At 45.3% G+C, this 26,448-nt stretch overlaps 1 protein-coding gene across 7 annotated transcripts in view; it reads left to right on the plus strand.

Annotated features, from left to right (window-relative positions):
* The window catches only part of FYB2 (FYN binding protein 2), a 125,277-nt gene that overhangs the window by 26,395 nt on the left and 72,434 nt on the right, over positions 1-26,448 (plus strand). For all 7 annotated transcript variants that reach the window (XR_008419451.1, XR_008419453.1, XM_053894846.1 and 4 more), the window contains exons 2-4: positions 6,994-7,735; positions 11,087-11,248; positions 14,390-14,423. Coding sequence is in view for 5 of the 7 variants with exons in the window: in XM_053894846.1 (XP_053750821.1) it covers positions 6,994-7,735; positions 11,087-11,248; positions 14,390-14,423 (938 nt within the window). In the remaining 2 variants the exon portion in view is untranslated. The remainder of the gene's footprint in view (positions 1-6,993; positions 7,736-11,086; positions 11,249-14,389; positions 14,424-26,448) is intronic.

Below are 26,448 nucleotides of genomic sequence, written 5' to 3' on the forward strand. Positions count from 1 at the left end.
ATGCCATCACACGCTCTCCTAAGTGATCCCATCCAGCCCTATGGTCTTGACAACCAACCAGTAATCGTGAGAGCTCCAATTTAGTGGGCATCTCTCATTGCCTTCTAAATGCTTTACATGTACTTATTGATTGAATCCTCATAACAACTGTTCATTTTCGTGTTCTGTTGCACCAGATGACCACAATTTGAGGAGCTTAAAACAGCACACAGTTATTATCTTACAGTCGAGGAGGTCAGATGTCTAAAACCAAGCTGTTGATAGGACAGCATTCCTTCTGGAGGCTCTAGGGAAGAATCCATTTCCCTGTCTCTTCCAGCTTCTGGAGGCTACCTTCCTTCCTTGGCTCTGGACCCTTTTTCCATCTTCAAAACCAGCATGTAGCATCTTGAGCCCCCATATCCGTCATCTTTTTTACATGATTGCATCCCCTTTTCTCTTGCATCCCACTTATAAGGAGCCTTGTGATTACATTGGGCCCACCAAGCTAATCCAGGATGATCTCCCCATCTGAAGATCCTTAACTTGATTACACCACAGAGTCCCTTTTGGCATGCAAGCTGCTATGAACAGATTTCAGGGATGAAGATGTAGACATTTTGAGGAGCCATTATTCTACCCACCACAACAACCCTATGAGGTACAGTACAATTATTACCCAGACCAGGCAACAAATACAGAGAAGTTAAGTAATTTGCTCAGGGTCATAAAGCCAAAAATGGAGGGGCTGGAATTTGGATGTAGGCAGCTACACTCCAGGGTTCATATTCTTAAGCTCTGTGCTCACCAAGAAACTAGTAACTCCCTAATTAAATGTATAACCCCCCAAAGGTTCCCATACCTAACGGCCTATTTGATGGCTCCCCTAAGAAGGTAAAGCATCACATCCAAATCCGGGCCCATGATCTTTCCTCAGTACTTTTTTTTTTTTTTTTAATTTTTTTTTTTTTTTTATGTTTTTTATTTTTGAGACAGAGACAGAGCATGAATGGGGGAGGGGCAGACAGAGAGGGAGACACAGAATCGGAAGCAGGCTCCAGGCTCTGAGCCATCAGCCCAGAGCCCGATGCGGGGCTCGAACTCACGGTCTGTGAGATCATGACCTGAGCTGAAGTCGGACGCTTAACCGACCGAGCCACCCAGGTGCCCCGTCCTCAGTACTTTTATTTCCTGTCCTCAGTCTTAGTTGCAAGGACCAATGTCCATCCTCTCGCCCAATTTAGAAACCCAGATATCATCCTGGAGTCCTCCCTCCCCTCTCTAGATCTGGTCCATACCACCCCCTGCACTTTCCTCTTTTCCGTTCCCGTAACACTGCCCGATCCTGCCTTTTGTCCTTTTTACTTGGCCAATTCTAGTAGCCTCCTAATTGGTTCCTGGTCTCTACCCTGCATGAGGTGGAAATCTCAGCCTGTTCTAGCCGTGTATAAAACTCATCAGTAACTCCCCATTTACTCTGAAGATTAAGCCCAATTACTTTAAGGAGACTTGCCCTCCACTCTCTTCAGACTCCCATACTGACACACTGGGGCTTCAGTAACATGGAATTGCTTATTCCTGTCTACACCATGCAGCTCCCCCCTGCCATGCCTTCTTTGTTCCTGCTCTTGTCGGAGCCACCTGTCCTGCCACCTTCATGTGCCTGCCTCTCCCAGCTGAGTCATCTTTAGGGAGCCCTCTTTGCACCCTGGCTGTCATCATGACCCTTTCTCTATGTTCTGATAGACATCATGCCATGTATCTAGAAATTGTCTCTCTTATACTAAAATGATCAGTTTGTGTCCATTCCCTCATTCCACCACCTCTGAAAGGTCAGGAATTTTTTTTTTTTTTTTAACATCCAAGTTAGTTAGCATATGGTGCAATAATGATTTCAGGAGTAGACTCCTTAATGCCCATTACCCATTTAAGTCATCCCCCCACCCAAAACCCTTCCAGCAACCCTCAGTTAGTTCTCTGTATTTAAGAGTCTCTTAGATTTTGTCCCCCTCCCTGTTTTTATATTATTTGAAAGGTCAGGAATTTTTTTTAACTTACATCCAAGTTAGCATATGATGCAATAATGATTTCAGGATAGACTCCTTAATACCCATTACCCATTTAAGCCATCCCCCCACCCCAAACCCTTCCAGCAACCCTCAGTTAGTTCTCTGTATTTAAGAGTCTCTTAGATTTTGTCCCTCTCTCTGTTTTTATATTATTTTTACTTTCCTTCCCTTACGTTCATCTGTTTTGTTTCTTAAATTCCACCTGTGAGGGAAGTCATACGATACTTGTCTTTCTCTGACTAATTTTGCTTTGCATAATACACTCTAACTCCATTCAAGTTGTTACAAATGGCAGGATTTTATTCTTTTTGATTGCCAAGCAATACTCCATTGTGTATATACATATGAAAGGTCAGGAATTCTCATTCATCGTTGCAACCCTCATGCCTAGCACATGGCAAGAAACCAATGACTATTTTGAGGTGACGTGAGTTGAATTGTGAGCAAACAGGAATTTGCTAGTTCAGGATATTGGGAGAAACGTGGGTGTTGCAGGCAGAGGAAAAAGCACACTCAAAGGTGCAAAAGCATGATAAAGCAAAACAGGTTTGGGAAGACATCAGTAATTTAGCAAGGCCAGAGGGAAGAAGGCATGATGAGGGAAGGGCCCGCTATCAGGTCGAAAGATGAACAGAGTTGGAATTGGGGAGGGCCTTTTGTGCTAAGCAAAAGAGTTCGAGCTTATTTGCAAGCTTTGGGGAAGTCACGTTGAAGAATTCCAAACAGGGGACATACGTGATCATATGTGTGTTTGTCATCAGATCTGTCGAACAGCAGGGTAAGTGGTGGATTAGAGGGGCCTGGAGTAGAAGCAGACAGAGGAAGTCATGGCCACGCGTGAGGAGGACTCAGAGGCAGTGGCCGTGGCACGAAGAAGGGACAGGCTTGTGGGCTTCTTAAGACTTGACATTGACAGGATGTGGACACTGACCTGCTGTGGGCCCAGGAAAATGAGGCATGGCATGGCCCCTTGGGCACCTCCCCTCCCATCCTCATGCACCTTGCCTCATGCCCTCTGCCCTGATGCCCCCTCTATGGGTGATGAATAATCAGCAACGGAATGTGTCACGTCTCTTTCCCATAACAAGGAAAGTGAAGTCCAAATGTTAGTGCTGGAAGGGACCTTGGAGATCACGAGGGTCAACTGCTGCGTGTGATAGATGACTAAGCCCAGAGAAGGGAATGACTTCCCTATGGTGGCTCGGGAAGTCGCTGGTGGGAACCGAGCCACTCTTCACTAAACCAGCTATTTAATTCTCCACATGGCATTGGTCTCTAATATTTTCATGTGTATCTACTTATTTTCTGCCCCTCCCTGACATTAGAATGTAATATTTAAGAGCTGAGCCGTGTCTAACACAGTGTTTTGCCCACATCATAGACCTTGAATGAGCGTTTGTTTACGAAGGAGTGAACCAGGTTTAAGAAGGCTTGCTTCCTCCTGAACCAATGATCTTTACACAGGACTCTGGTCTGGAGGTTATCGGTCCATAATTTTATTTCCTGCTAGGGTTTATCCTAATCATTCCTGAAGAAACTAATATCTACCAACCAGTATACTTAGTTCATGTGGCTTCAGATAGTAAAGAGCCAAAAAATAGTCATCATGACTGCCTCACACCTATTGTGATAGCTACTATAAAAATAATATGCATTACAAGAATGTGGAGAAACTGGAACCCTACATACTGTTAGGAGGAATATAAAATGGTATCGCTGTTATGGAAAACAGCATGGTGGTTGCTCCAAAAATCAAAACCCGAGGGCACCTGGGTGGCTCAGTCGGTTAAATGTCCGACTTCGGCTCAGGTCATAATCTCACAGTCGTGAGTTCGAGCCCCACGTCAGGCTCTGGGCTGACAGCACAGAGCCTGCTTGGGATTCTGTCTCTCCCTCTCTGTCTCTGCTCCTTCCCCACTTACTCTCTCTCTCTCTCTCTCTCTCTCTCTCAAAATAAAGAAATAAACTTAAAAATTTTTTTAATATAAAAAAATGAAAAATAGAATTACTCTTTGATTCAGCAATTCCACTTGGGGTCAAACACCCAAAAGAATTGGAAGCACAGTTTCAGATATTTGCATATCCATCTTCTTAGGAGAGTTATTTAAAGTATCTAAAAGGTGGAAGGAACCCAGGTGTCCACCCAATAGATGAATGGGTGGACAATAAGTGGTACATAAATAGAATGATATATTATTCAGCCTTAAAAAGGAGAACACTTTGTCACCTGCTACAGCACGAATGAACCTGGAGGACAGTGTGCTAAGTGCAATGAGCCAGTCACAAAAATACTATGGTTCCACTTACGTGAGGTACGTGGAGTTGTCAAAACCAGAGACCAAGTAGCATGGTGGTTGCGGGGGGCCCGGGGTAGGGAGAGTGGAGAATTATTGTGTAATGGCTACGGATTTCCACTTCTGCACGATTCAAGGGGTTCTGGACATTCACAGCAACGCGAGTGCCCTTAATACCACTGAATTGTACACTTGAAAATGTTTAAGATGGTAAATTTTAAGTTTTGTGTATTTGACCATAATTTGAAAAAATATTAACCACTGAGGGGCGCCTGGGTGGCTCAGTCGGTTAAGCATCCGACTTCGGCTCAGGTCATGATCTTGTGGTTGGTGGGTTCGAGCCCTGCATCGGGCTCTGTGCTGACAGCTCAGAGCCTGGAGCCTGCTTCCGATTCTGTGTCTCCCTCTCTCTGCCCCTCGCCTGCTCACACTCGGTCTCTCTCTCAAAAATAAACATAAAATTTTTTTTTAAATTTCTTTAAACATTAACTACTGAGGTATGTGAAGCTATCTCCTTTGATCCTTACAATAACCTTGAACTGTTAGTAGAACCGTCCCATTTTATAGTGAGGAAAATAGGGCTCAAGGAAGTGGAGTGAATTGCCCAAGGCACATAACTAGAAAATGATGAAGCGGAGCCTCATACTCAGATCTCCTGGTTCCATGCCCAGTGCTGGCTGCTCCTACATCAGGGAGAGGAAGTGTAGTCGAATTAATGTGACTGCTGGTTGAAATAGAGGTAGGAAATCAACAGTTGGCAGTTTGTGGAGAAAGCTTTAAGTGTGTGTGTGTGTGTGTGTGTGTGTGTGTGTGTGTGTGTGTGAGAGAGAGAGAGAGAGAGAGAGGGAGGGAGGGAGGGAGACAGAAGGAGGGACGGAGAGGTGGGAGAGGGGAGAGAATAGGAGGGAGGGAAGGCTCAAGGGGAGAGCATGCAAGCAAGCTCCCAGACACCTGCTTTACACTTCTTCAACTTCCTTCCCTCCCTGAATCTTTGGAAAGCAGGTGTGAGTCAACTGTAAACACAGAGAAAAAGGTCAGCCGGCATTCCCTCAGATGGCAAAATCAAAAGTGGCTGGCGATGGGATTGTCTGTGTCCGTGCGGCTCCGCCCTTTAAAATGATCAGGAGAAGACAGTGGCTCTTTTTGAAATGGCTCCGTTAGCTGTTCTGGAACTCCATCTCCACCCCTTACTACCTCCTGGGAAAAGGAAGGATGACAAAACGCCCTTACAAAAGTAAATTAGATCCAGTGAGAGGAAGGGGGGACCGCTAGGAACAGCACTGAGCAGGAGACCAGCCCAATCCTACCTGCCTAGACCAGCTCCCTGTGTAATGCTGGGCACAGCCTTCCTCAGCCCCAAGGGTCGGGCTGCTATTAATACCATCATTTTCATATACTGAATTCAAACTGAATTGAGAAGGTAGAGCACACTGTCCCAGGGGGAGTCAAAAATACAAAAGGATCAGCTAGCCTCTTCGAAGTAGCTTTTATTTGTCACGGGCTTACGAGAATTGTGGGGGACGCTTTACATCAGCCCTAACCCTTCTCGCACTTGACAACTTGTTTTTCTGATGAGACTACACCGATAGGTAATTTCCCACTTCCCAGAGTATTTGCCTAGATGATAAAGAACAGAGAATTTGTGGGTTTTTTTGTCTGATATCATTTCTAATATGATTTTTATTTTATTTTTTATTATTTTTTTAATATATGAAATTTATTGTCAAATTGGTTTCCATACAACACCCAGTGCTCATCCCAAAAGGTGCCCTCCTCAATGCCCATCACCCACCCTCCCACTCCCCATCAACCCTCAGTTTATTCTCAGTTTTTAAGAGTCTCTTATGCTTTGACTGTCTCCTACTCTAACCTCTTTTTTTTTTTTCCTTCCCCTCCCCCATGGGTTTCTGTTAAGTTTCTCAGGATCCACATAAGAGTGAAAACATATGGTATCTGTCTTTCTCAAGAACAGAGAATTTGAACATAACCTGTGTAGTTCCAAAGTTAAGTTCAACAGCCAAGCTGTACAGAGTCTGCAAGCACTAGGAGACAGGGAAGAAGTTAGCTCTTGCTATCAGCTCCAGGGAGAATTGTAATGGAGAAAGGTAGGCATTGGAGTTGCAAAAAAAAAAACAAAACAAAACAAAAAATTGGACAGATAGAGGGTGCATTTTTTGAAGCAAGAACACACAAGCAGAGTCGGGGGTAATGGACATTACAGATTCTAGAAAATTATAAATATCCCTGTTTGGTTTAAGGGTAGTTGTGTTGGGTTGTGGCTGGAGACCATAATTCCACCACATCATGAAGAACTTTGAATGCTGTACTAAAGGGTTTAGAACTTAACTTGTATAGGCAGCAAGGAGCCCCCCAAAATTTGTATCAAGGGACTTATCAGCAACTGTCAGTATTCTCCTTTATAAGTATGCTTTACGTGTTGTGAAGAAATTAAACATAATCTGAAGTGTTTCAAAGAGGAGACATTTGTTTTCATTGCGTCTTACATAGACAATCACATTACCAGCCGACATGGTCCCCTAGGTAAGGAGTGGTGTTGTATCAGCACTTAGAACGCTTTGCATGCACCGTGAAATCAGCTAATCACACTGTTTTTTTCCTAGAATAAGACATTGTTTTCTTTTGTGCTTTAGGAAGGGTTAAGAAACTTCAAGGAACTTCGAGCCAGATTTCAAAAGTTTGATGTGCCCTCTCTTCCAAGACCTATATTCCCAGCAAGAATTTCTCAAAAGAGCGATATTGGAAACACACAGTCAACAGGTGTTTTGGCCAATGAGAAACCCCTCTCCTCCAACCACAGTCAGCTCCCACTGTATTGTTCTAGCGGTGAACCCCAGCCTCTTCAACCCCAGGAAATGAAGTCCTCCCAGAGGAGCAAGATTCAGAGATGTTCTGATTCCTCAGAACCTCCAGAAGGGTCTACTGATTCTGCAGTAAAGTCAAAGAAGACTTCTCTGCTGTTAGACGTGAATCAGTCAAATGCTGACATAACCCATGAGAGGAATGTCATGGTGACTGACAGCTTCAAAGACAAGCTCTGGAATTGGGAGAAGGTTTCATCTCAGAAAAGTGGGATGTCTTCAGCCTTTGTCCTTGCCAGTCGTGGAAGAAGGGCCTCCCATCTGGAGGAGGAGAAAAGCATAGGGCTTGCTCCAGAGGTGCCCAGGGGGAAGCTAGAAACAGGAGGAGCCCAGACCCTTCCTTCCCAGAAGCACTTGATGACCCCCCAAAATTCACTTGCCTCCTTTCAAGATCCTACTTCTCTACTTTTTCAATGTGACAGGAAGAGCCTAGAAAGCCCCTATCCTGAGAGGAGCCCCATGAGGAACACCTGCCAGCCTGTCTATGAGAGTGAACTTGCCACCCAGGTCCCCGGTGAGAAAGTAATGCCTAAAGGAGGGGCCACTGTGTCTTTCTAATTTAGAGCCTCCTAGTGGTCATATGTGACCTGGGTGAGGTTTGCTCCGAACTCTAGAGCAGGTATGCGAGGCCCATCTGCTAACTTGTAATTTCAGGTTTGGGTAAAGTGCCTAATCTCCAGGAATCCTATTTAGAGATGATTTGGTCAAGTTTGGATTTGCCCTCCTAGCTCTACTTCTCACAAGATGCATGAACTTGGACAGTCGACTCAACCTCTTAGAGCCCAGTCTGCTCTCCTGTAAATCAGATCCATCACCAATCTGCCCCAGCTTGGTAAACAGCACAAACATCCTCCTAGTTGCTCAGGCCAAAAACCTAGGAACTGTGCTCTAGTCCTCTCTCTCTCATTCTCTGCATCCACTCCATCAGCAAACTCTTGGTTCCACCATGAAAATATGTTCTTAATCCCTCCACTTCTGTCCATTCCTGCCTTCTTTTCTTATTCACACCATCATCATCTCTCACCTGGACCACCGCAATGTTCCAGCTGGGTTCCCTGCTTCCATACTCTTGCCTCCTTTTATCCTATTCTCCTAGCGGGCACAGTGAACTTCTAACACATCAGTTGGATCACATCACTCCCCTGCTCAAATTCAGTTCCAGCAGTCTTATAGTGGCTGATGTGATTTGGCCCTTCCTACCTCTCTTACCCTCTCCTTTTACCACATGGGCCTTCTTGCTTTTCCTTAGATACACTAAGCTAGCTCCACCCCAGGGCCTTTGCACGTGCTGAGCACTCTGCCTGGAACATGCTTCCCCCAGGTCTTTGATGTCTCCCTCCCTCCCCTCCACCATGGTCTCTGCTCAGTGTCACCTGTTGTGAGTAGAATTTGTGAATCACCATCTAAAATAACTACCCTACCCCCATAAGTCTCTGTCTTCTTACCTTGATTTGGTTTTCCTCCTATCCCATCCTTACGTGGTATATTGTTGTATACCTGTTTGCTTACCTCAATAAAATGTGAGTTACATGAGGGTAAAAACTGTCTTCTTTACCACCATATCCCCAGCACCTAAAAGAGCAAGGCCAGGTTTGGTAGGTCCTCAAAAAGTATTTATTGGATGGGTGGATGGGTAGATGGGTGGGTAGAGGGATCTCCCGCATATGACTCTATATGGTGGATACAGACTGTCCAAGTTCATGCATCTTGTAAGAAGTAGAGATACGAGGGCAAATCCAAGCTTGCCCAAATCATCTCTCAATCGTGGTCTCTGATTTCATGGCTCTGCACCTTCTGGGTCCTGCTGATGTCTCTGACATACTCCTGTTTCTCTCCCCCTGGCTCATAATAGACACTGGATTTCTTGCTGTTCCTTGAAAAGACTTTATTATGCTCAGGACATTGACATTAGCTCTTCCTCTTCCTTGTTAGAGCCTTCCATAGCTGCATTTAGGTCTCAGTTCACATGACACTTTCACAGCTAATCCTTCTCTTTATCTGAAGAAGTTAGTTCAGTTCCCACTCTTGCCTATCAGCCTGGTGGATCTCTTTCATAGAACCCGCAGGTCTCTGTGATTACCTTTATTTGTTTGCGTGTTTATCATCAGTCTCCTCCTGTTAGAATGAAAATTCCTGAGGGCAAGGCTTGATCTCTTCTTGTTCTTAACTCCATACCCAGCTGTTAGAACAGTGCCTGGAATATAGTAGATAATTAGTTATTGGTGAAGGGATGGGGCAGGAGGATGGTTCGTCTACCTGACTGAGCTGTTGAGGGGATTAAATGAGAGAACCCATGCCCTTGGCTTAGCACAGCACCTGGTAAAACTTAGGAACCCAGTTGGTAAGTGATCATTCATTTTCGCTACATCTCCTTAATTTGATAAAGACTGAAATTTCTGATGTTGCAACTTATCATTACAATTATAATTATAATCCATAGGTGCCTACGAAGGGGTATCTGGGTGGCTCAGTCGGTTGAGTGTCCGACTTCACCTCAGGTCATGATCTCGCGGTTCATGAGTTCAAGCCCCATATCGGGCTCGTTACTGTCAGCCTGTCAGTGCAGAGCCCGCTTTGGATCCTCTGTCCCCCCTGTCTCTGCCCCTCCCCCACTCGCACTCTCCCAAAATAAAAAAAAAAAAAAAAAAAAAAAAAGCCTAGGAAGAGAGGAGCTTGGTCCTGGCTGATATAACCCCTCCTGGTGGGGTACGAGGGGGCTGTCCTCCCAGCTCCCAGAGTGGGCAGCAGGGCTCTGAGGCAGTTGCAATGAGGGATTTGTACACTGGCTGCCATATTTAGTTTTAGCATGGATAGTCCATGTACTGAACCACTGTATTATGTGAAGCAAAAACAAGGCTCTTGGGTCATACAAGATGTTGTGCTGTGAAGCGTTAGAGGCAGATACGGTTTTCACATATAATATTGGGATTTCTGTTGGAGTTTGGCTTCTGAGTACAGAAGGACAAAATGTAGGCAATTTCTGTCTCAGAAAATTCCAGGACGCAAAACCATACAATCCACAGGTGCCCACATACCATAAACTTAGCCTTGAAGCTTGTCCCAGACTGTGAGCCCTGGAAATCAGAGATCAATTCTTACTCCTCTTTATAGCCCCCGTGTTATTTGCATGTCATAAGTGCTTGATGGAACCTTTCAGGGAGTAGTCACCATGCATTTTCTTGGAAGTAGGTTCTCTGCCTGATGCTGGCAGGAGAGCAATATGGCCTTGTCCCTGTGCATGAGGAGCCGACCCTCAATAGTAAGATAGACTGGCGGCCCCTCTAATATGCCACCACACTGGCGGAGAGGTGTTAATGATACGTTGTGGAGATACAAAACAGAGTGGTTAATTCTCACCTCAATTTTGAAATCAATGAAACCTTCCCAGAGGAGGTGTCATTGGAGCAGGGCCTTAAACGAGTCAGAGCTTGCCAAGAAGGAAGTGAGGGAACAGCATTCCAGAACCAGGAATGGCATGAGCAAAGTCTTGGATACAGGATGACTTTTTAAATCAAATTCAGACAACTGAGAAGCCATTGGTATGAGTGAAAGATAATTGGGCTGAGGTCAGAAAAGGATACTAAAGTGTAATAAAAGAATCTGGAAGTGTGGATGGGGGGCCATGTTGTAGGAACATGCCAGAGGATGGAGTACCTAAATGGATGTCATGCTGATGAAGCCAGGCTTCGTCCTCTGGGCAGCAGGCTAGTGACATGATCAGGTTTGCATTTTGATCAGGGCACCCTGGCCAGTAGGACAGATCTAGACAAGAAGGGAGAGAGACTGGCCAGTTTCACCCAAGAAGCCATGAAATGGAAAATAGTAATAAAATAACTCACTTTTTTTTTTTTAAATCTCTGCTCAGAGAAACAGCCAGATGACAGGCATCACCAACTTCTCAAAACAAAGCCACTGCCTTCCATCAAGTCCCTGGGTCCTCCTCCCCCAAAGCCTCCGAAGCCCCCAGCCGTGAACCTCCAGGCCTTCCAGAGGCAGGCAGCTGTAATTGCTAAGACCCACACAGAAGGTAAGAAAATGCACAGGTCCCCTGCAGTGGAAGACATGGCTCCAGTGCCCACATCCCTCCCCCCCTCCCCAGCCCCCCACCAGCCCCCATTGCCTCCCTCTTCCTGTCAGCTCCCAGGTGATAATGCCGAACTGCTTTTCCATGGGGCCGGATGTCCATCACTGCTTATTTTCACGTGGAGGCCGTGGCAGCTTGCCCGTGAAATATGACAGATCTGCAGGAATTGGCCCCTTATCGCTCCTGGGCCAGCCCGCTTCCCCTGAGAGCATTGCATTTGATCACCGGGAAGCTGTCCAAGAGGAAGAAAACGAAAAGTAGTCAAGCAGGGAGCAGGGAGCTTTTGTGATTCCTACAAAGCCTGTGTTGTCAACACAATCAGGGCGGTAGGAGGGAGGAGGGAATGAAAAGGGAAGAAAATCAGCGTGAACTTGACGGGTGATCCTAATGTGGGTCCCTCAGGCCTGTGTGATCGGCCTTCTGTAACTAGTCCAAGGGCCCCACCCCTGCCCCCCACCGCTGGCCCTTTGCAGGAACTGAGGAGTCCTCGGAAGCCATTTTTCTGTACTGTTCTGAGTCTTCGTCCTCTGCTTAGAGGAATACCTTCTCATCCCCTCGCGGCCGCCCCGTGGTCTGATCCTGTTGACACTTTAAAGGCCTTTGTTTATGTTTGCTCTAATGAAACGCGAGATGAACGCCCTCTTTGGGGTGACACCTCGTGCTGTGCTAACTTTGGTTTTACCGTGGCCCCGAGTGCCAGCAGACCTTGCGCCTTGTTCACGTGACGGCTCGGAACACCCTCGGTTAAATTTCTTGAACGCATTGGCTCTCAAACTTCAGCCTCTGCCGGAATCAGCTAGGGGACTTGTCGAAACACCGATCACAGGGCCCCACTCCCAGAGCGTCTGATTTATTTGGTGTGCATTGGGTACCCCAGAATTGGCCTTTGTGACGAGGTCCCCGGGAGATGCTGATGCTTTGGGTCCAGTGACCACATTTTGAGAATCACTGCTGCAATCCTCTTCCGTCTGATCCTGAGAGGAAACTCTCTATGAGGATGTAGAGCCCTGGTGCGTGGACCTGATCTCAGCTGGTCGGCCGGAGACACCCCCACCCCCTCCCCACCCCACCGAGCGCGGACCCCAGCCCCCGGTCCCATTTCTGCTCCACCAAGATGAAAGAAACCATCACAAACCAGGAGGAACTTGCACTGGCAAGCACAGGTGCACGTTGGTGGGAAAGGAACTGCTCCCCGAAAGAAGATGGTTCATAGAAGAGCTACAGGAGATGATAAAAATGTCAGTTCTCCTTAAAGAAGTTAGGGGCAAACAGTAGCTCTGATGAGTCAAAGAAGTGACTGTGTTCGCAAACCGAGGAAGGGTGATCCACTTTTGTGACCCTAGAGTTCGGGCGCCTGGGGCAGCGAGCGCTTTCACCATCAAGGGCCAAGTGGAGATAAAGCAGCTTGTGCCCACAGTCTACCACCCACTACTGAAGAGGAGGAGGAGGAGGAGGAGGAAGTTGCAGGTCACGTGGAGCGTTTTGATGAAGCTTCCAAGAAGGAAGCAAACTGAAAGGAGTCAACTTCTGAAGGAGATAGGACTTGAAGAAGTTACCAGGAGCTGCTCTTTTTTAGATTATGAGTGCTTTTTAAAATTTTGTTCATGGGGGCACCTGGGTGGCTCAGTTGGTTAAGCGTCCGACTTGGGCTCAGGTCACGATCTCACGGGTCCGTGAGTTCGAGCCCCATGTCGGGCTCTGTGCTGACAGCTCAGAGCCTGGAGCCTGCTTCCGATTCTGTGTCTCCCTCTCTCTCTGCCCCTCCCCCACTTTCTCTTTCTGTCTCTCAAAAAAAATGAATAAACATTAAAAAAAATTAACATCCTGTTCATGGATCTGATAAAATCTAGATCTCTAATGTTTTTAAGCTCCAGCCCCTTGGACAGTGCAACTCTGTTCAGTATTTGCTTAGACACAATTCATTCTTGGCAACTAATGAAGCTGAAGAAGCCCGGGAATGAAGTTTGAAACAAAGTTAATAAAGTTCTTTGCCTAGTGGAAAAAAAAAAAAAAGAAAAAGAAATAGAGCTTTTATAAGTAGACGTTAATAATAATTTGGCCACCTCCATAACAGAGAAAGCTAAGTATGATTTTTTAAAGCACAGAATCATTCAGACCTCAAACACTCCCAAAGCGAAGAAGTCTGTCAGAGAACATAGAACAAAGCACCAAGTGTTTTGAAACAAAATGGGCTTTGTGAACCCCAGCTCCCCAGTCGCTAGCTATTTAGGCCTGGGCATGTTATTCACTGAGCCTCATTGTCCTTATCTGTAAAATGGGGATGACAGTAACACTCCTCGCCTGATGTCTGTGAGGATAGATGAGATGAGTCATGGAAAGAGTGGAAACAATGTTTGGCACACCAGTATGTGCTCAATAAATGCAATGTTATCATTGTTTCAAGTTTGTGTTGAGCAGCTACACTCTTGTTGCCCTGGGCCCTGTGATAGACCCAAGACATAGAGACCCCACACACAAGTTCTGGTACTCCAGAAGGTCAAAGTCTAACACAGAAGACCAAGAGAAGACTCATAAAGAAGCACCATAGGTGTACCCAGGGGGCTCAGTTAAGCATCCAACTTCAGCTCAGGTCATTATCTCGTGGTTCCTGAGTTCCAGCCCCTTGTCAGGCTCTGTGCTGACAGCTTGGAGCCTGGAGCCTGCTTTGGATTCTGTGTCTCCCTTCCTTTCTGCCCCTCCCCTGCTCATATCTCTCTATTTATCTCTGTCTCTCTGTCTCTCTGTCTCTCTCTGTCTCTCTCTCTGTCTCTCTGTCTCTCTCTCTCTCTCTCTCTCTCTCTCTGTCTCTCTCTCTGTCTCTCTCTCTCTCTCTCTCTCTCTCACACACACACACACACACACACACACACACACACACACACACACACACAGTACCATGAAGTGTAGGTGAATGCTGGACTGCAGGACCCAGGGTCCCCTGGGTGCTGGGGAGGGGGGAGGCGGTTTGGGTCACCAGTGAGTTGTGGCTCCTCACTTTGTCTCTGGGATGAGGGCCTTGCACAAAGTTTGCTTTAATCAGGCTGCCACCTATGCACCTTCTCACTCTCCCTCTTGCTCTTGCAGCAGCTGTGGAAGAGGGCTGCCTGCCTCCAGAGTGGTGAGTACCTGCTTCTTAATTGGGCAGGAGCACAGCGCATGTAGCCATTGACAAGGCTGCTTAACCTGCCTGAGAGCAGGCAGTAAGTCCACGCCAGGTGTCTCTATTTCTCCGAAGGGTTGCAGGAAGAACAGATTTATAAGCAACAAGCTGCAACTTTTGTTTTAGAGGAGAGATTAAATAAACTGCATTTAACTGCTGTGCTGACAAGAAGTTGCAAAGATGGTCCTCTGAGGGACTTTTATTTATTATACAGTTGGGTTCAGTAAATTGGAACATCAGCTTCCATAGTAATAAATTGAATTAGAGGCTACAGAATGCTGTGGGCAGCTGGCGTGGTGTTAGGAATCGGTAATGGGACAAAGGACCTACTGTTTTTGTTGTGCTTGTTCTGAGAATTTTGCCATGGAAGTGTCAGTTCATTAATTCACTCGACCAAATACTATCTGTGCAGCCCTTTGAGGTGTCGTGCGTTGAGCTGGCTACTTTATGCAGATTTTCTCACTTCCTTTTCTCAAGGCTGCAAAATGGCTGCCGCTGTCCTCATTATCCAGCCGAAGACACTTGGGTTCAGAAAGTTTGGCCATTTGCAGAACCATGATTCCAACCCATAGACGCCCAAACTATTTTTTCTATCGAATATAAGGGAAATAGAAGATGGTGTAAGTCTGAGGTGTGCAAGATGTTAGTATGACACATTTGTAAATTGCAGTATGACTGCTTCAGTAGTTAGCTGATGCCTTTTTCACCTCGCATAATGCTCGTTTCTCTTTTGTGTTGAAAACAGTTACAATCTCATCTCTTGGCAACTTTAAAATTTACAATAAAACACTTTTTGCTGTAGTCACTATTTGCACATTAGATCTCTGGAACTTCCTTATCTACTAGTTATAAGTTTGTACCGTAAATAACATCTCCCCACCTCACCCACCCCTCAGCCTCTGGTAACCACTCTTTACTCTCTGTTTTTACGAGTTTCGTTTTGTTTTGTTTTTTTTTAGATTTCTCATCTAAGTGATACCATACGATAATTGTTTTTTCTCTGTCTGATTTATCTCACTTTTCCTAATGCCATCAAGGTCCGTCCATGTTGTCACTGATGGCAGGATTGTCTCCTTTCTTGTGGCTGAATAACATCCTGCCGTACATAGAGGGCACATCTTTATCCATTCATCTTTTGGTGGACGCTTAGGTTGTTTCCACATCTTGCCTATTGTGATATTAACAGGAGTGTAGAGGTATCTCTTCAAGATGCTAATGTCATTTCCTTCAGATACATACCCAGGAGTGGGAGTGCTGGATCATATGACAGGTCAATTCTTAATTGAACCCCTATACTCTTTTCCATAATGGCTGTACGAACAGGTGTGCCCAAACTCTTTTGATTGTATCAACCTCACCTCCCTCACAAATAGGTTCCTTTTCTCAAGAAGGTCAGCCTTGGAAGAAGCAGCAAACATAAAAACCAATCCCCACATTATTTACCAAACGTTTATAAGACTAGGATGTGTTAATTTTCCTAATAGAGGAATGTACAAGATTGAGAGGTTGCACAAATATGGGAGTGATCACTTGTCCTTGGGAGGGGTCAGTGAAGCCTTTATAGAAAACGTATCAGTTTTCTATTGCTACAGTCATACTCCATAATACACAACAAAGTATCAACAGCACACACAAAAGTGTGGGTGAAGCTGATCTGGGCTGGGCTCAGCTGGTGGTGTTAGTATGTTGCAGATTCCCTAGGCAGTTTCCCTGATATTGCCTGGGGTTGCTACCCTTGTCTGGGGGTCAGCCTGCAGTTGGCGGATGTAGGATTGCCTTGGCTGGCATGAGTGGGGCAACCTGACTTCACACCGTCTGCCTCACCCTCCAGCAAACTGGCTGAGGAACAACCTACAGTCACAGCAGACAAGACCATCCCAGTTGCACAAACACTTTTCAGACTCTGCTGTATCACATTTGCTCACATCCTATGGGTCAAAGTAAGTCACGTGGCCCAGCTTCAGCATGGGAGGACACCACAACTTTACCTAAAAAAAAAAAAGGGGGGGGGCAGGGATCCAAGAAGGAGTGAAGAATAGGGGTGTACATCCAATCAGCCTGTCACTGAAGAGGAAACATTTGCCGTGAGTACTGAGGATAGACATTGGCTGGATGACGTGGGGAAGGGCACGATAGGCAGAGGCAGGAGCTGTGGGGAAACGGGTATTCTCTGTGAAAACTAGAAATAGGTTAGTAGAATTGGTGTGGGAAGGGTAGTTTGGAATGAAAAGAAATGGTATTGTGGAGGTAAACAGGAGCCAAATCTTAGTAAGATGAGACCATCTTGTTCACCAAGGAACTGACCATCTGGTGTTGGGCATATGGTCCACCTGCTCCAGGAACTCCTAGTTTAGCTGCCCAGTTGAAAGAGTTAAATGACAGCACAGGGAAGGTGAGTGGAGCCACATTCTATGTGCGTTTTTGTGAAAGAGAAAAAGCAATTTAGACAGCTGAGGCAATGAGTTGTACTGTTTACTCAATGAACATGGGCCCCAGGGTGACCGTGTGAGGGGACAATATAACTATGCTGTGCACTGAGTCAATCTTGGTTCCCTCATGACTCACCTTCTCTGAGCATCTCAATGTGATGATATGTGTCCTGTGATTGAGGTATGTAACCAGATACGCATTCTTCCTACGGTCTGCCTCCGACCTCAGCTGAGTTCTTCTCTGGCACTTTCATCAAAGGCAGTGGTCTGTTTCAATATGGAGGCTAAACTCGTTTGCTGGCCACATATTGGGAAACAGTGGGGAGTCTCTAATGTGACACCTCTTTCCTGAGGGACCCGGAAGGGCAGTTGGACTGTCGGGTCCTTTCACACTGACTTTAGAACCCGACCATCATCAGAAATGAGGTTCACTGTACCGCAGTTACAGTAGGGTCCATGGTGATGTACGAGTACCAAGCAAAAGGGGCAAAGAGGAACCGGCATACTTAGGGGCTGCTTCATGGAGGATGGAAGCTCTTGAGATGGCTACTGTGTGATGGGTCAGGATTAAATAGGTACACGTATTCCCTCTTGTGAGACTGTACAGTGGGTGAGGGCAGGGTACTGTTCCCAGAAATCACCACATTCCTGACTGGATGGATGGATGGATGGACCCAGGGATGCTCAGGAAAGAGACAGAATGTGACTGAAAACAAGGCAGTAGTACAAAAGTGGGGGATAAACAGACACAGAGTATTCTGATGTGGAAGAGTAAGAGCTGAGATTGGATCCTAAAGTTAATTAGGTGCCGGGCTGAGAAGTTGGGACTTTAGCTGGTCAGTGATGTGTTTATTTTTTAAAAAATTTTTAATGTTTATTTTTGAGAGAGAGACAGAGTGCAAGCAGGGGAGGGGCAGAGAGAGAGGGAGACACAGAATCGGAAGCGGGCTCCAGGCTCTGAGCTGTCAGCGCAGTGCCCGACACGGGGCATGAACAGTGAACCGTGAGATCATGACCTGAGCCGAAGTCAGACGCTTAGCCGACTGAGCCACGTAGGCGCCCCAGTGATGTGTTAGCTCAAACACGTAAATGCAATGATGCTGAACAGCGTTAGATCCAACTTCCATGGAAACTGGCACTTGTTTGGAAAGAACATCTTCCACGTTCATGGTATTGATCTTCAGTACAAATAATAGATTCGAAGCAATACATGGGGTGTCATTACTGGGAGTGGACCTGGCAATTGTTAGATGTAGCAGGCCACGTAGCGTAATATTAACAAGTCTGGGGGTTTTAGTCCGAGGCCTACCACTTAACACCTGCATAACCTTGGACAAATGCCTTGACCTCTGCAGACCTTAGTTTCTACTCACGTAAAGTGGGAGGCTGATAGGATCTAACTCATACAGGTATGGCAGATGTTAAATAATGATTGTAGGGTGTTGAGTGCAATGCCAAGCGTCTAGAGAGTGTTCAATAAAGCTTGCTTGGCTATTGTTGAACCCCCCTCCAAAGGCAAGAATCCATGCTCAGAAACTTAGTCTCTTAAAAAATCCTTTGATGGTGAGCTCATTACCAGAAGAGTCCCATATTTTTCTTGTTGAGGCACATTTTATTCATTCATCCTATGTTTATTGATTTATATGCCAAGCCCTCTTACATACATTGAGAATATGGAATTGTATAGACAAAGGTTTCCTACATGCAGGTACATATACATACACACATGTGACACATTTGTCTTCTGTATTCAAAAGTCCGAGTTGGGCTGGGGCCACAAATGACCTCCCTACCCCTAGCCATCTGTCCAAGATCTACTCATTGGTACTGTAAACAGGGTCTTGACCCCTTCCTTACGTGACTGCTTTTAAGACCTCTAAGGGATACATCGTGTTAAATAAAACTTTCATCGTTTTCAACCATTACTCACAAAACAGGAGTCTGTAGCTGTACTTTTATGGATATATGTTTTAATCATCTTGTTAGAAACTCAGCGCATTTACAGTAGCCACTGACTTTTGAACCTCTTTATGTTGTGTGTTAAAGATGAGAAGCAGCATTGTGTAATGCAACATGGTCAAGTCTGGAGTCACATTCCCATAGAGTCAAATGCTTCCTCTCCACCTGTGACAGCTCAGAGCTTTGCTATATGCGTCTGTAAGGTGGACACAGTAATACTTCTTCACTGACTATCACGGAGACTAAATGAAATAACATGTATGAAGCGTGGAGTACACAGAGGATGCTTAGTAAGTCTTGGTTTTTCAACCCTTGGCCTCTCCATTCCTTGTTATCTCTGGAATAAATATCTCGTTAGTTCCCAACAGTGGAATGACTCGTTGGAGGTTGTTCTTTGTCATCACTCTTTCAGGAGAGCCAAGCTGGCTGGCATCCCTCTTGACTAAGCAGCCCCTATTTGTGTGAGCAAAGCAGGTTAGTCCCAGGGCAGCAATTAGCACTGGGTCTCTGTCAGTACTTAGCAGAGTTGGCTAATATTTTATTCATTAGCTATAAATATGGCTTTGCTCCCATTAAGAAGTGTCAGGGGGTAGTCCTGACTCAGGAAATCTCTGGCTCAAACACTAAAAAAGAGAGAGCCTGCTTATTTCAGGAGAGAAGATTCATACAGTATGGTGTTTCACAGGTGAGGGTCTGTGGGTGGGTCCCAGGAGTCCACCATTTTCTCTCCTGAACTTTTTGATTTTGTGTCTTCATTTTAATGATAGTCTTTAAAAGATAACATAAGCTTATTTTGAATATTCCTGATGATCTCTTTCATCCTAATGTTTTGGAACATGCTTTTATATTTGCATTCTGGTATTTCTACCCCATGTAGAGTGAGAAACACAGATGTCTTATAGGGCTGAGCGGATTATGTCACTACATCTAGGACATGCGTTACATGACGGGGAAGGATAGATCCTGTGGAAATGGGAATAAATGCCTTACCTAAGGCATTCATGTAAAATACTGATAATAACAGAACAAGCCCACGGTGGTCAAGCAAAATGCGTCTGTAGTCTTTATTTGAATAGTGGTAAGTGCCATAAAGCAAATTAACGAGAGCATTCAAATAGTAACTAGGATATAGGAAGTGTAGGATGATCAAGAGAGGCCAGACGTGGTGATATTCAGGATGAAACCTGCATGATGAGGGACGCAGTCATGAAAGGTCTAGGAGATGGATGTGCCAGGAGAGGCAATGGGGTCTCAAGGGAGAACTCCATCTGCACATTGAGAGAACCAGCAAGGAGGGAGCACAGTGGGCTGGTGCAGTGATGGTCTTGAGAGCCATGGAGTGAATTTGGATTTTGCTCTAAATATGCTGGGAAGCCACAGGAGTTTTATGCCAGGGAGTGACATGTGCTGACATTTATTTTGTAAAGATCACTTGGGATGCTGTATAAATAATAAACTTAGTATGGAGACCGGTAGAAACAGAACGACATCTTCAGAAGCCATTGCAACAGCAAAAGAGTGATGATAACAACAAATGCAAGCAATCAGCATTCATATTTTACGTGTTCTAAGTTCTTCACATGTATGGTTCCATTTATGACAGTCTGAAGAGGTAGATGATATCCAGTTTTATAGATGAGGAAACTGAGAAGGAGATTAAATCGCTTGATATGGACAAGGTGGTAGAAATGGAGATTTAACAAAATGAAGGGACTCCAGATGTGTTGTGGAGGAAATGTAGTGACTGCAGGATCAGCTGTAGAGAAGGAGATAGGAGGGCAAAAGAGGGATATGAGAGAGTTTCTAGGTGATTTGCTGTTTCCATCATTGTTGGCATTAACACGTGTGGAGTGCTTGGCACATCCTCAGCTTTCAGTACAAGACTGACCCTTCCTGAAAGCTATTTGGGATTGTTTTTTTACTTAAAACAACATGTCCTTGTGCCTTTGTGCATGTAAGACCAGAACTTCTTAGGACTAGTTTTTCTGTTGTTTGCAACTACAGTGCTCTTTCTCGAATGGCTGCATTTCAGGTAGTCCAGACTGGTATAGACCTGCTCTGATTGACCAACAGCAAAACGGGCTCCTCCTGATGGTATCTGGGAGGTGAAGGTGGGCCCTGACATCTCAGCATGCTTAATTCAATCACCATGGGGCAAGAATGAGGAGAGGGAATTTGTTGAAGCCTGTGCCTTATGAAGTCATAGACCTAGAATGTTCAGGTGGCTTCAGCTCAGGCCACTTCAGGAACTTCTTCTTATCCCTTTTTAATTGGATTTCAGGGACACAGCAAGGCCACTGTTTTGGCCTGTCTTTCCAGTGGCATTGGTGGCAAGAACACGTGTTTGGGGGTTTTCTCTATCATAGTTTCAAGTGTTCCTCCTTTAAAGAGAAGTTCACCTGTAGGTTCTGTTTATTGAGCACTTGTCACGGACGGAGGTTTTTGCCCTGTACTTAATGTCTACTCTCTCATTTTAAAGCTTCCAACCATAACTACCCCGTGAAATTGGTGGTTAGTGGACTCCCTGACCATAGAATCAGGTTAAGGATTTCGAGATGATACAGCTGGATCATCAGTACCAGGATTTGACCTTGTCTGCATGTTTCAGAGTACCACCTATGAACCAGCCCTCCAGGCTGCCTTACAGAGGATTCACACTAGACCTTCACCTATGACCAAAGAGGGAAACTTTTAAGACTCGTGGTCTGCTCTACACATTAAGCCTTGACATTGTCCACACAGGTATTCTCGAATACCTTTCCTGCCTTAAGATTTCTTTTTCTGTCTGTAGAAAGATCCGTGTGAGGGAGGCTGGCCAGGGTAGAGCTAAAGTATCGAAGTGTTAACAAGTCTCATCTCTCTTGAGTGGCATTTGAATGATAAGCTGGAAAAATTCATGATTTAGGAAGAAATTAGACACTAAAGTTGCAGACTTAGAGCCTATTTTTGTATATAGGTTTATTCGAAAAGGCTGAATGGAAACTAATCTTGGACTATGGCCACATTTTAGTCCCATGATCATCTTAGGAGGTCAAAATTCATATTCTCATTTTGTAGATGAGAAACCAAGGGCTCAGAGACATTTCATGACTTGCTCTAAAGTGTAAGATAATACAGGGGCACCTGGGTGGCTTAGTCGGTTAAGCAGCCGACTTCAGCTCCGGTCATGATCTTGCAACTTGTGAGTTCGAGCCCCGCATTGGGCTCTGTGCTGACAGCTCGGAGCCTGGAGCCTGCTTTGGATTCTGTGACTCTGTCTCTGTCTTCCCCTACCCTGCTTGTGCTCGCTCTGTCTCTCTCTCTCCCTCTCTCTCAAAAATAAATGAACATTAAAAAAAAAAAAAAAACTTTAAGTATAAGATAATACAGAGCTTATCTGGGATGCAAACTGAGGACTGGGTATTTATAAGGATTTTCAACTACACCACCCTGTCTCAGAATTTTTGTAACGAGAGATTTTTGGAGATATGTTAGATTCTAAATTCCACGATTATCTCTCTTTCTCGCTTTTGTTTCCCCAGGAAGTAGACATGCAAGTAATAATTACTTAATAACTGAGTAAGTGATGGGCTAATTGAATGACAGGTTGATAAGGAGAAGGATAGACAGATAAACTTTCACCGTCTGTGAACTTTTATATAAACAAAGCGTTCTCAGGTTCTGTCATCTGTATATTTTGCATTGATCTGCATGTCCAATATCCTGTCCTGCGAATATTAAAGCTAAATAATTTAAGACAATCTGGGCTCTTGGTTTGCCCTTGTATATCATGGGCGGGCTCCTGCCATGTGAAGATATGGACTCACATGTAATAATCTCTGTCCTCTGCTCCTTCTTACTCTAGCCATCAGCTTCAAGTGACACTACCAAGAAGCTTGTCGTTATTTTTAGCCCTTCTGGAAGGCAGTCCTTTCTTCTTTACCTTCTGTGGGCCTGTTCCACTTTGCATTCCATAGTTATTTAACCAAACTAATCACTGAGCACTTTCCCTCCGGTTGACATTTTGAATGAAATTCAAACTCCTTATCAAGGCGAAGAAAGTCCTACGTGTTCTAGCTGCTCTGTACTCTGGAGACTCCCCTCCTAACTCCCTCTCTCCCTTGTTCACTGTCTTCAGCCCACTGACTGGCCTTCTGGCCTCTCCCCAAACACAGCAAGCATGTTCTCACTGAGCACTCATGTTTGCTTCTTCCTGTGTTAAGGAGTGATCTCCAAGATCTTTAGATGGCTCCTTTTCATCGTCCAGGATTCCTTCTGTCCATCAGTCAGTCAGTGAACGTTTTTTGAGCCCCAAGTATGTGCCAGACATGGTTCTAGATGCTGATAATGTCACAGAAAACAAAACGAAGTCTCTGCTCTCAGACATATACGTTTTACTTGGGAAGAAATTCAGATAAGCAAATGATGACGAAATGTAAGACAAAATGATAAATACATGCCCACTTCCTGGACCAGACCTTGTGTCTCCTCTCCCAATGTGCCATCTGTTCCACACAGAGGCCTGCTAAATTCTTCTGTTATTATTTATTAATGCCTCAAATAATTCTGGTTTATTTTCTTTGTTATTCTAGACGATGAGAGTCTTGAGTTCAAGGACCTTGTCTATTGTTTGCTTTTGTATTATAGAACAGTGCTTGGCACGGAGGGGGAGCTAAGTGAACATATTCATGATGTGACATCATCTGTCTGTCTTTGTAGGAGTTTTCAGTATTTCTGTGAGCATCGGAGGAGGATCCAGATCATTGGGAGCCTATAACGTGCCAGGCATTGTGGGGCACCCAGGCGGCTCAGTCGGTTACGTTGGCCAACTCTTGATGTAGGCTCAGGTCATGAAGTCATGGTCGTGAGATCGTGCCCCATATTCAGCTCCGTTTCACAGTCCTGGGATTGAGACCCGAGTCAGTCTCCATGGTGAGCATGGAGTCTGCTTGGGATTCTCTGTGTCCCTCTCTCTCTTCCTCTCCCCTGCTCATACTCTCTCTTTCTATAAACAAACAAACATTTTTCCAAAAAAATGTGCCAGGCATTGTCTTTGTAACTAGGGACCCAGCAGTGAGTGATACATACAATCACAGAGCAAAAGAGAAAAAAATTAAACTTACAAAAGTAATGAAATGACTTAAAGATTAGGACGACTACTGAGAATTGTATACAGCCAAAGGTTGTAGACAGAAATGGGGGGAAGAGGGTTATTTGGAAAAGGAAGGAGAAGGACTTTGTTGAAGGCAATGTGTAAGGGGAGACCTGACACTTGAGAAAGAGCTGGCCATACAGAGGCATTCCAGGTGGCAGGAACAGCATTTGCAAAGCCATTGAGTTGGGGGAGAGCATGATGTCCTTGGACAACAAAAAGGAGGCCAGCGTGCTTAGAGTGTCATGGGAGAGCAGGAGAATGGTTGAACAGGAGGTTGGAGAAGTTGCTGGAAGTGAGATCATAAAGGGGAGGCGGCTGATGGTTTGTCGTTGTCGCTGTTTTTCATTAAGAGTCACAGGAAGCCTCAGAAGTCTTAAGCAGGTCTGTGACAAGGTTCCAATCCTCTTTTTAGAAGATCATACTGGCCACTTTGTGGAGAATAGATGCAGAAGGAACAGAGACCATGACAATTCATATTTTAATCATTTTTTTTAACATTTATTTATTTTTGAGACAGAGACAGAGCATGAACGGGGGAGGGTCAGAGAGAGAGGCAGACACAGAATCCGAAACAGGCTCCAGGCTCTGAGCGGTCAGCACAGAGCCCGACGCGGGGCTCGAACTCATGGACCACGAGATCGTGACCTGAGCCGAAGTCGGACGCTCAACCGACTGAGCCACCCAGGCGCCCCGACAATTCATATTTTAAAGAATAAGTCAGAGTTTGTGAAGCGGCCATTGGGGGTAAGGATATGGCAAGCAGAAGGACCACATATGCAGAAACACTGAGGCAGGAAGTGTCCTTGTGTGTGCAGGAACCACAGGTAATCCGACATTTTAGAACGTATGGTGGCTGGGTGTGTGGGGCACAGTGCGGCACGCAATAGTTGGGCAGATGTTGGCTCAATCGTAGAATGGACTTAGAGGGTGTTTGTTTTGAGACTCATCATATACAGTCTACTTTTGTTATTTTCCAGACTCTTGGGCGTTTTTCACCTTCCTGTCTAAATTATAAATTATTTGAAAGCAGGAAGAAGATCTGCTACTTCTCATCAGCCGCGTAATTGAAGTCTGTTTAAATTGAGTGCTTTTGCAGTACTTGAAAATCAGAAGGTCCAGGGAGTATGTTGTGAAGGGCTACGAGCACAGACTTTGGGTCGGATAACCTCAGATTCCTATTTTGAGCCCCATACACAAGCTGTGTGATCTTAGAAAAGTAATTTAATATCTCTGGGCCTCCCATTTCCTCACATGGGAGACGGTGAAATCAATAAATCCTCCCTCTTAGGGTGGCTGCGAGGATTGAGATGAATATCTGTAATTCTGCAGAGTGCCCGGCAATGTTGTAAACACTTGATAAATCGCAGCGATTTGTTGTTTGTTGGTAGGAGGGGGCTCTGTAACAGGGTCTAGTGCTGCCGACGGGCTGGAGTCGGGAAACAGGGTTGCTACCGAAAGCCTGCCTCTAGCTCTGGGGATGGCCCGCTCTCGCTTTTTGTAAAACAGCTGGGGTTGGAAGTTCCAGCCACCTGAAAGGGACACCCTGAAATTTGAAATGCAGATACCTTAAAAGTTGCCCTTGCTGATGAAAATGAGGGCTTCAGGTCGTTTTGTTTCATGCTACAGAAGTTGCCGCTGGTTACGGAAGAACCTGCTTTAGCGGTGGCATTGGAAGGCAACGTGCTTTCAGAAAGCCATGCCCAAGTTCACAATGGTTTCATCGATTGCACCGTCACCTCAAAACATAGGTTAAGTAATAGAATACTGTTCTTATTTTATGGGTGATAATGTCAGGCACGGAAAAGTACAGTGATACTCCAACACATTTTCCCCCATAGAAATGACGCGGAGAAGGATTAATCTGTGAAACTGTTGGATCGGCCTACAAAGTTTTGAAAAATATTCTCCAAAACCCACTCATAAGCTCCTTGAACTTCACCATCGTGCTATGCTTCATTATTCTCATTTTTCAATTTCTCCTTGATTCTAGAGTGACCTGTAGTCCAGAGGAAAAGAGCAATGAACTAGGGACTATGCCTGGCTCCCGTGGCATATTGTATGAGGTTACACAGCACTTAAATAGCATTTACTTGGTCATTGTATCAGGGTTCTCCGAAGAAACAGGACCAGCAGGAGTTAGAGAATATTTGTGTATTCTATATTAGAATTATGCACATTGGGGCACCTGGGTGGCTCAGTCAGTTAAGTGTCTGACTCTTGATTTTGGCTTAGATCATGATCTCACGGTTCATGTGTTTAAGCCCCACGTCAGGCTCTGCGCTGACAGCACGGAACCTGCTTGGGGGCCTCTCTCTCCCTCTCTCTGCCCCTCTCCCTCTCTCTGCCCCTCTCCCTCTCGTGCTGTCTCTGCCTGTCTCAAATAAATAAACTTAAAAGAATGAGGCACATAATACCTGGTACATAGGTACATTATGTGCATAAATATCAATGTGTACATAAT

This window comes from Panthera pardus, unplaced genomic scaffold (assembly GCF_024362965.1).
Source record: "Panthera pardus isolate Hobbes unplaced genomic scaffold, ASM2436296v1 HiC_scaffold_11, whole genome shotgun sequence".
Classification (NCBI taxonomy): domain Eukaryota; kingdom Metazoa; phylum Chordata; class Mammalia; order Carnivora; family Felidae; genus Panthera; species Panthera pardus.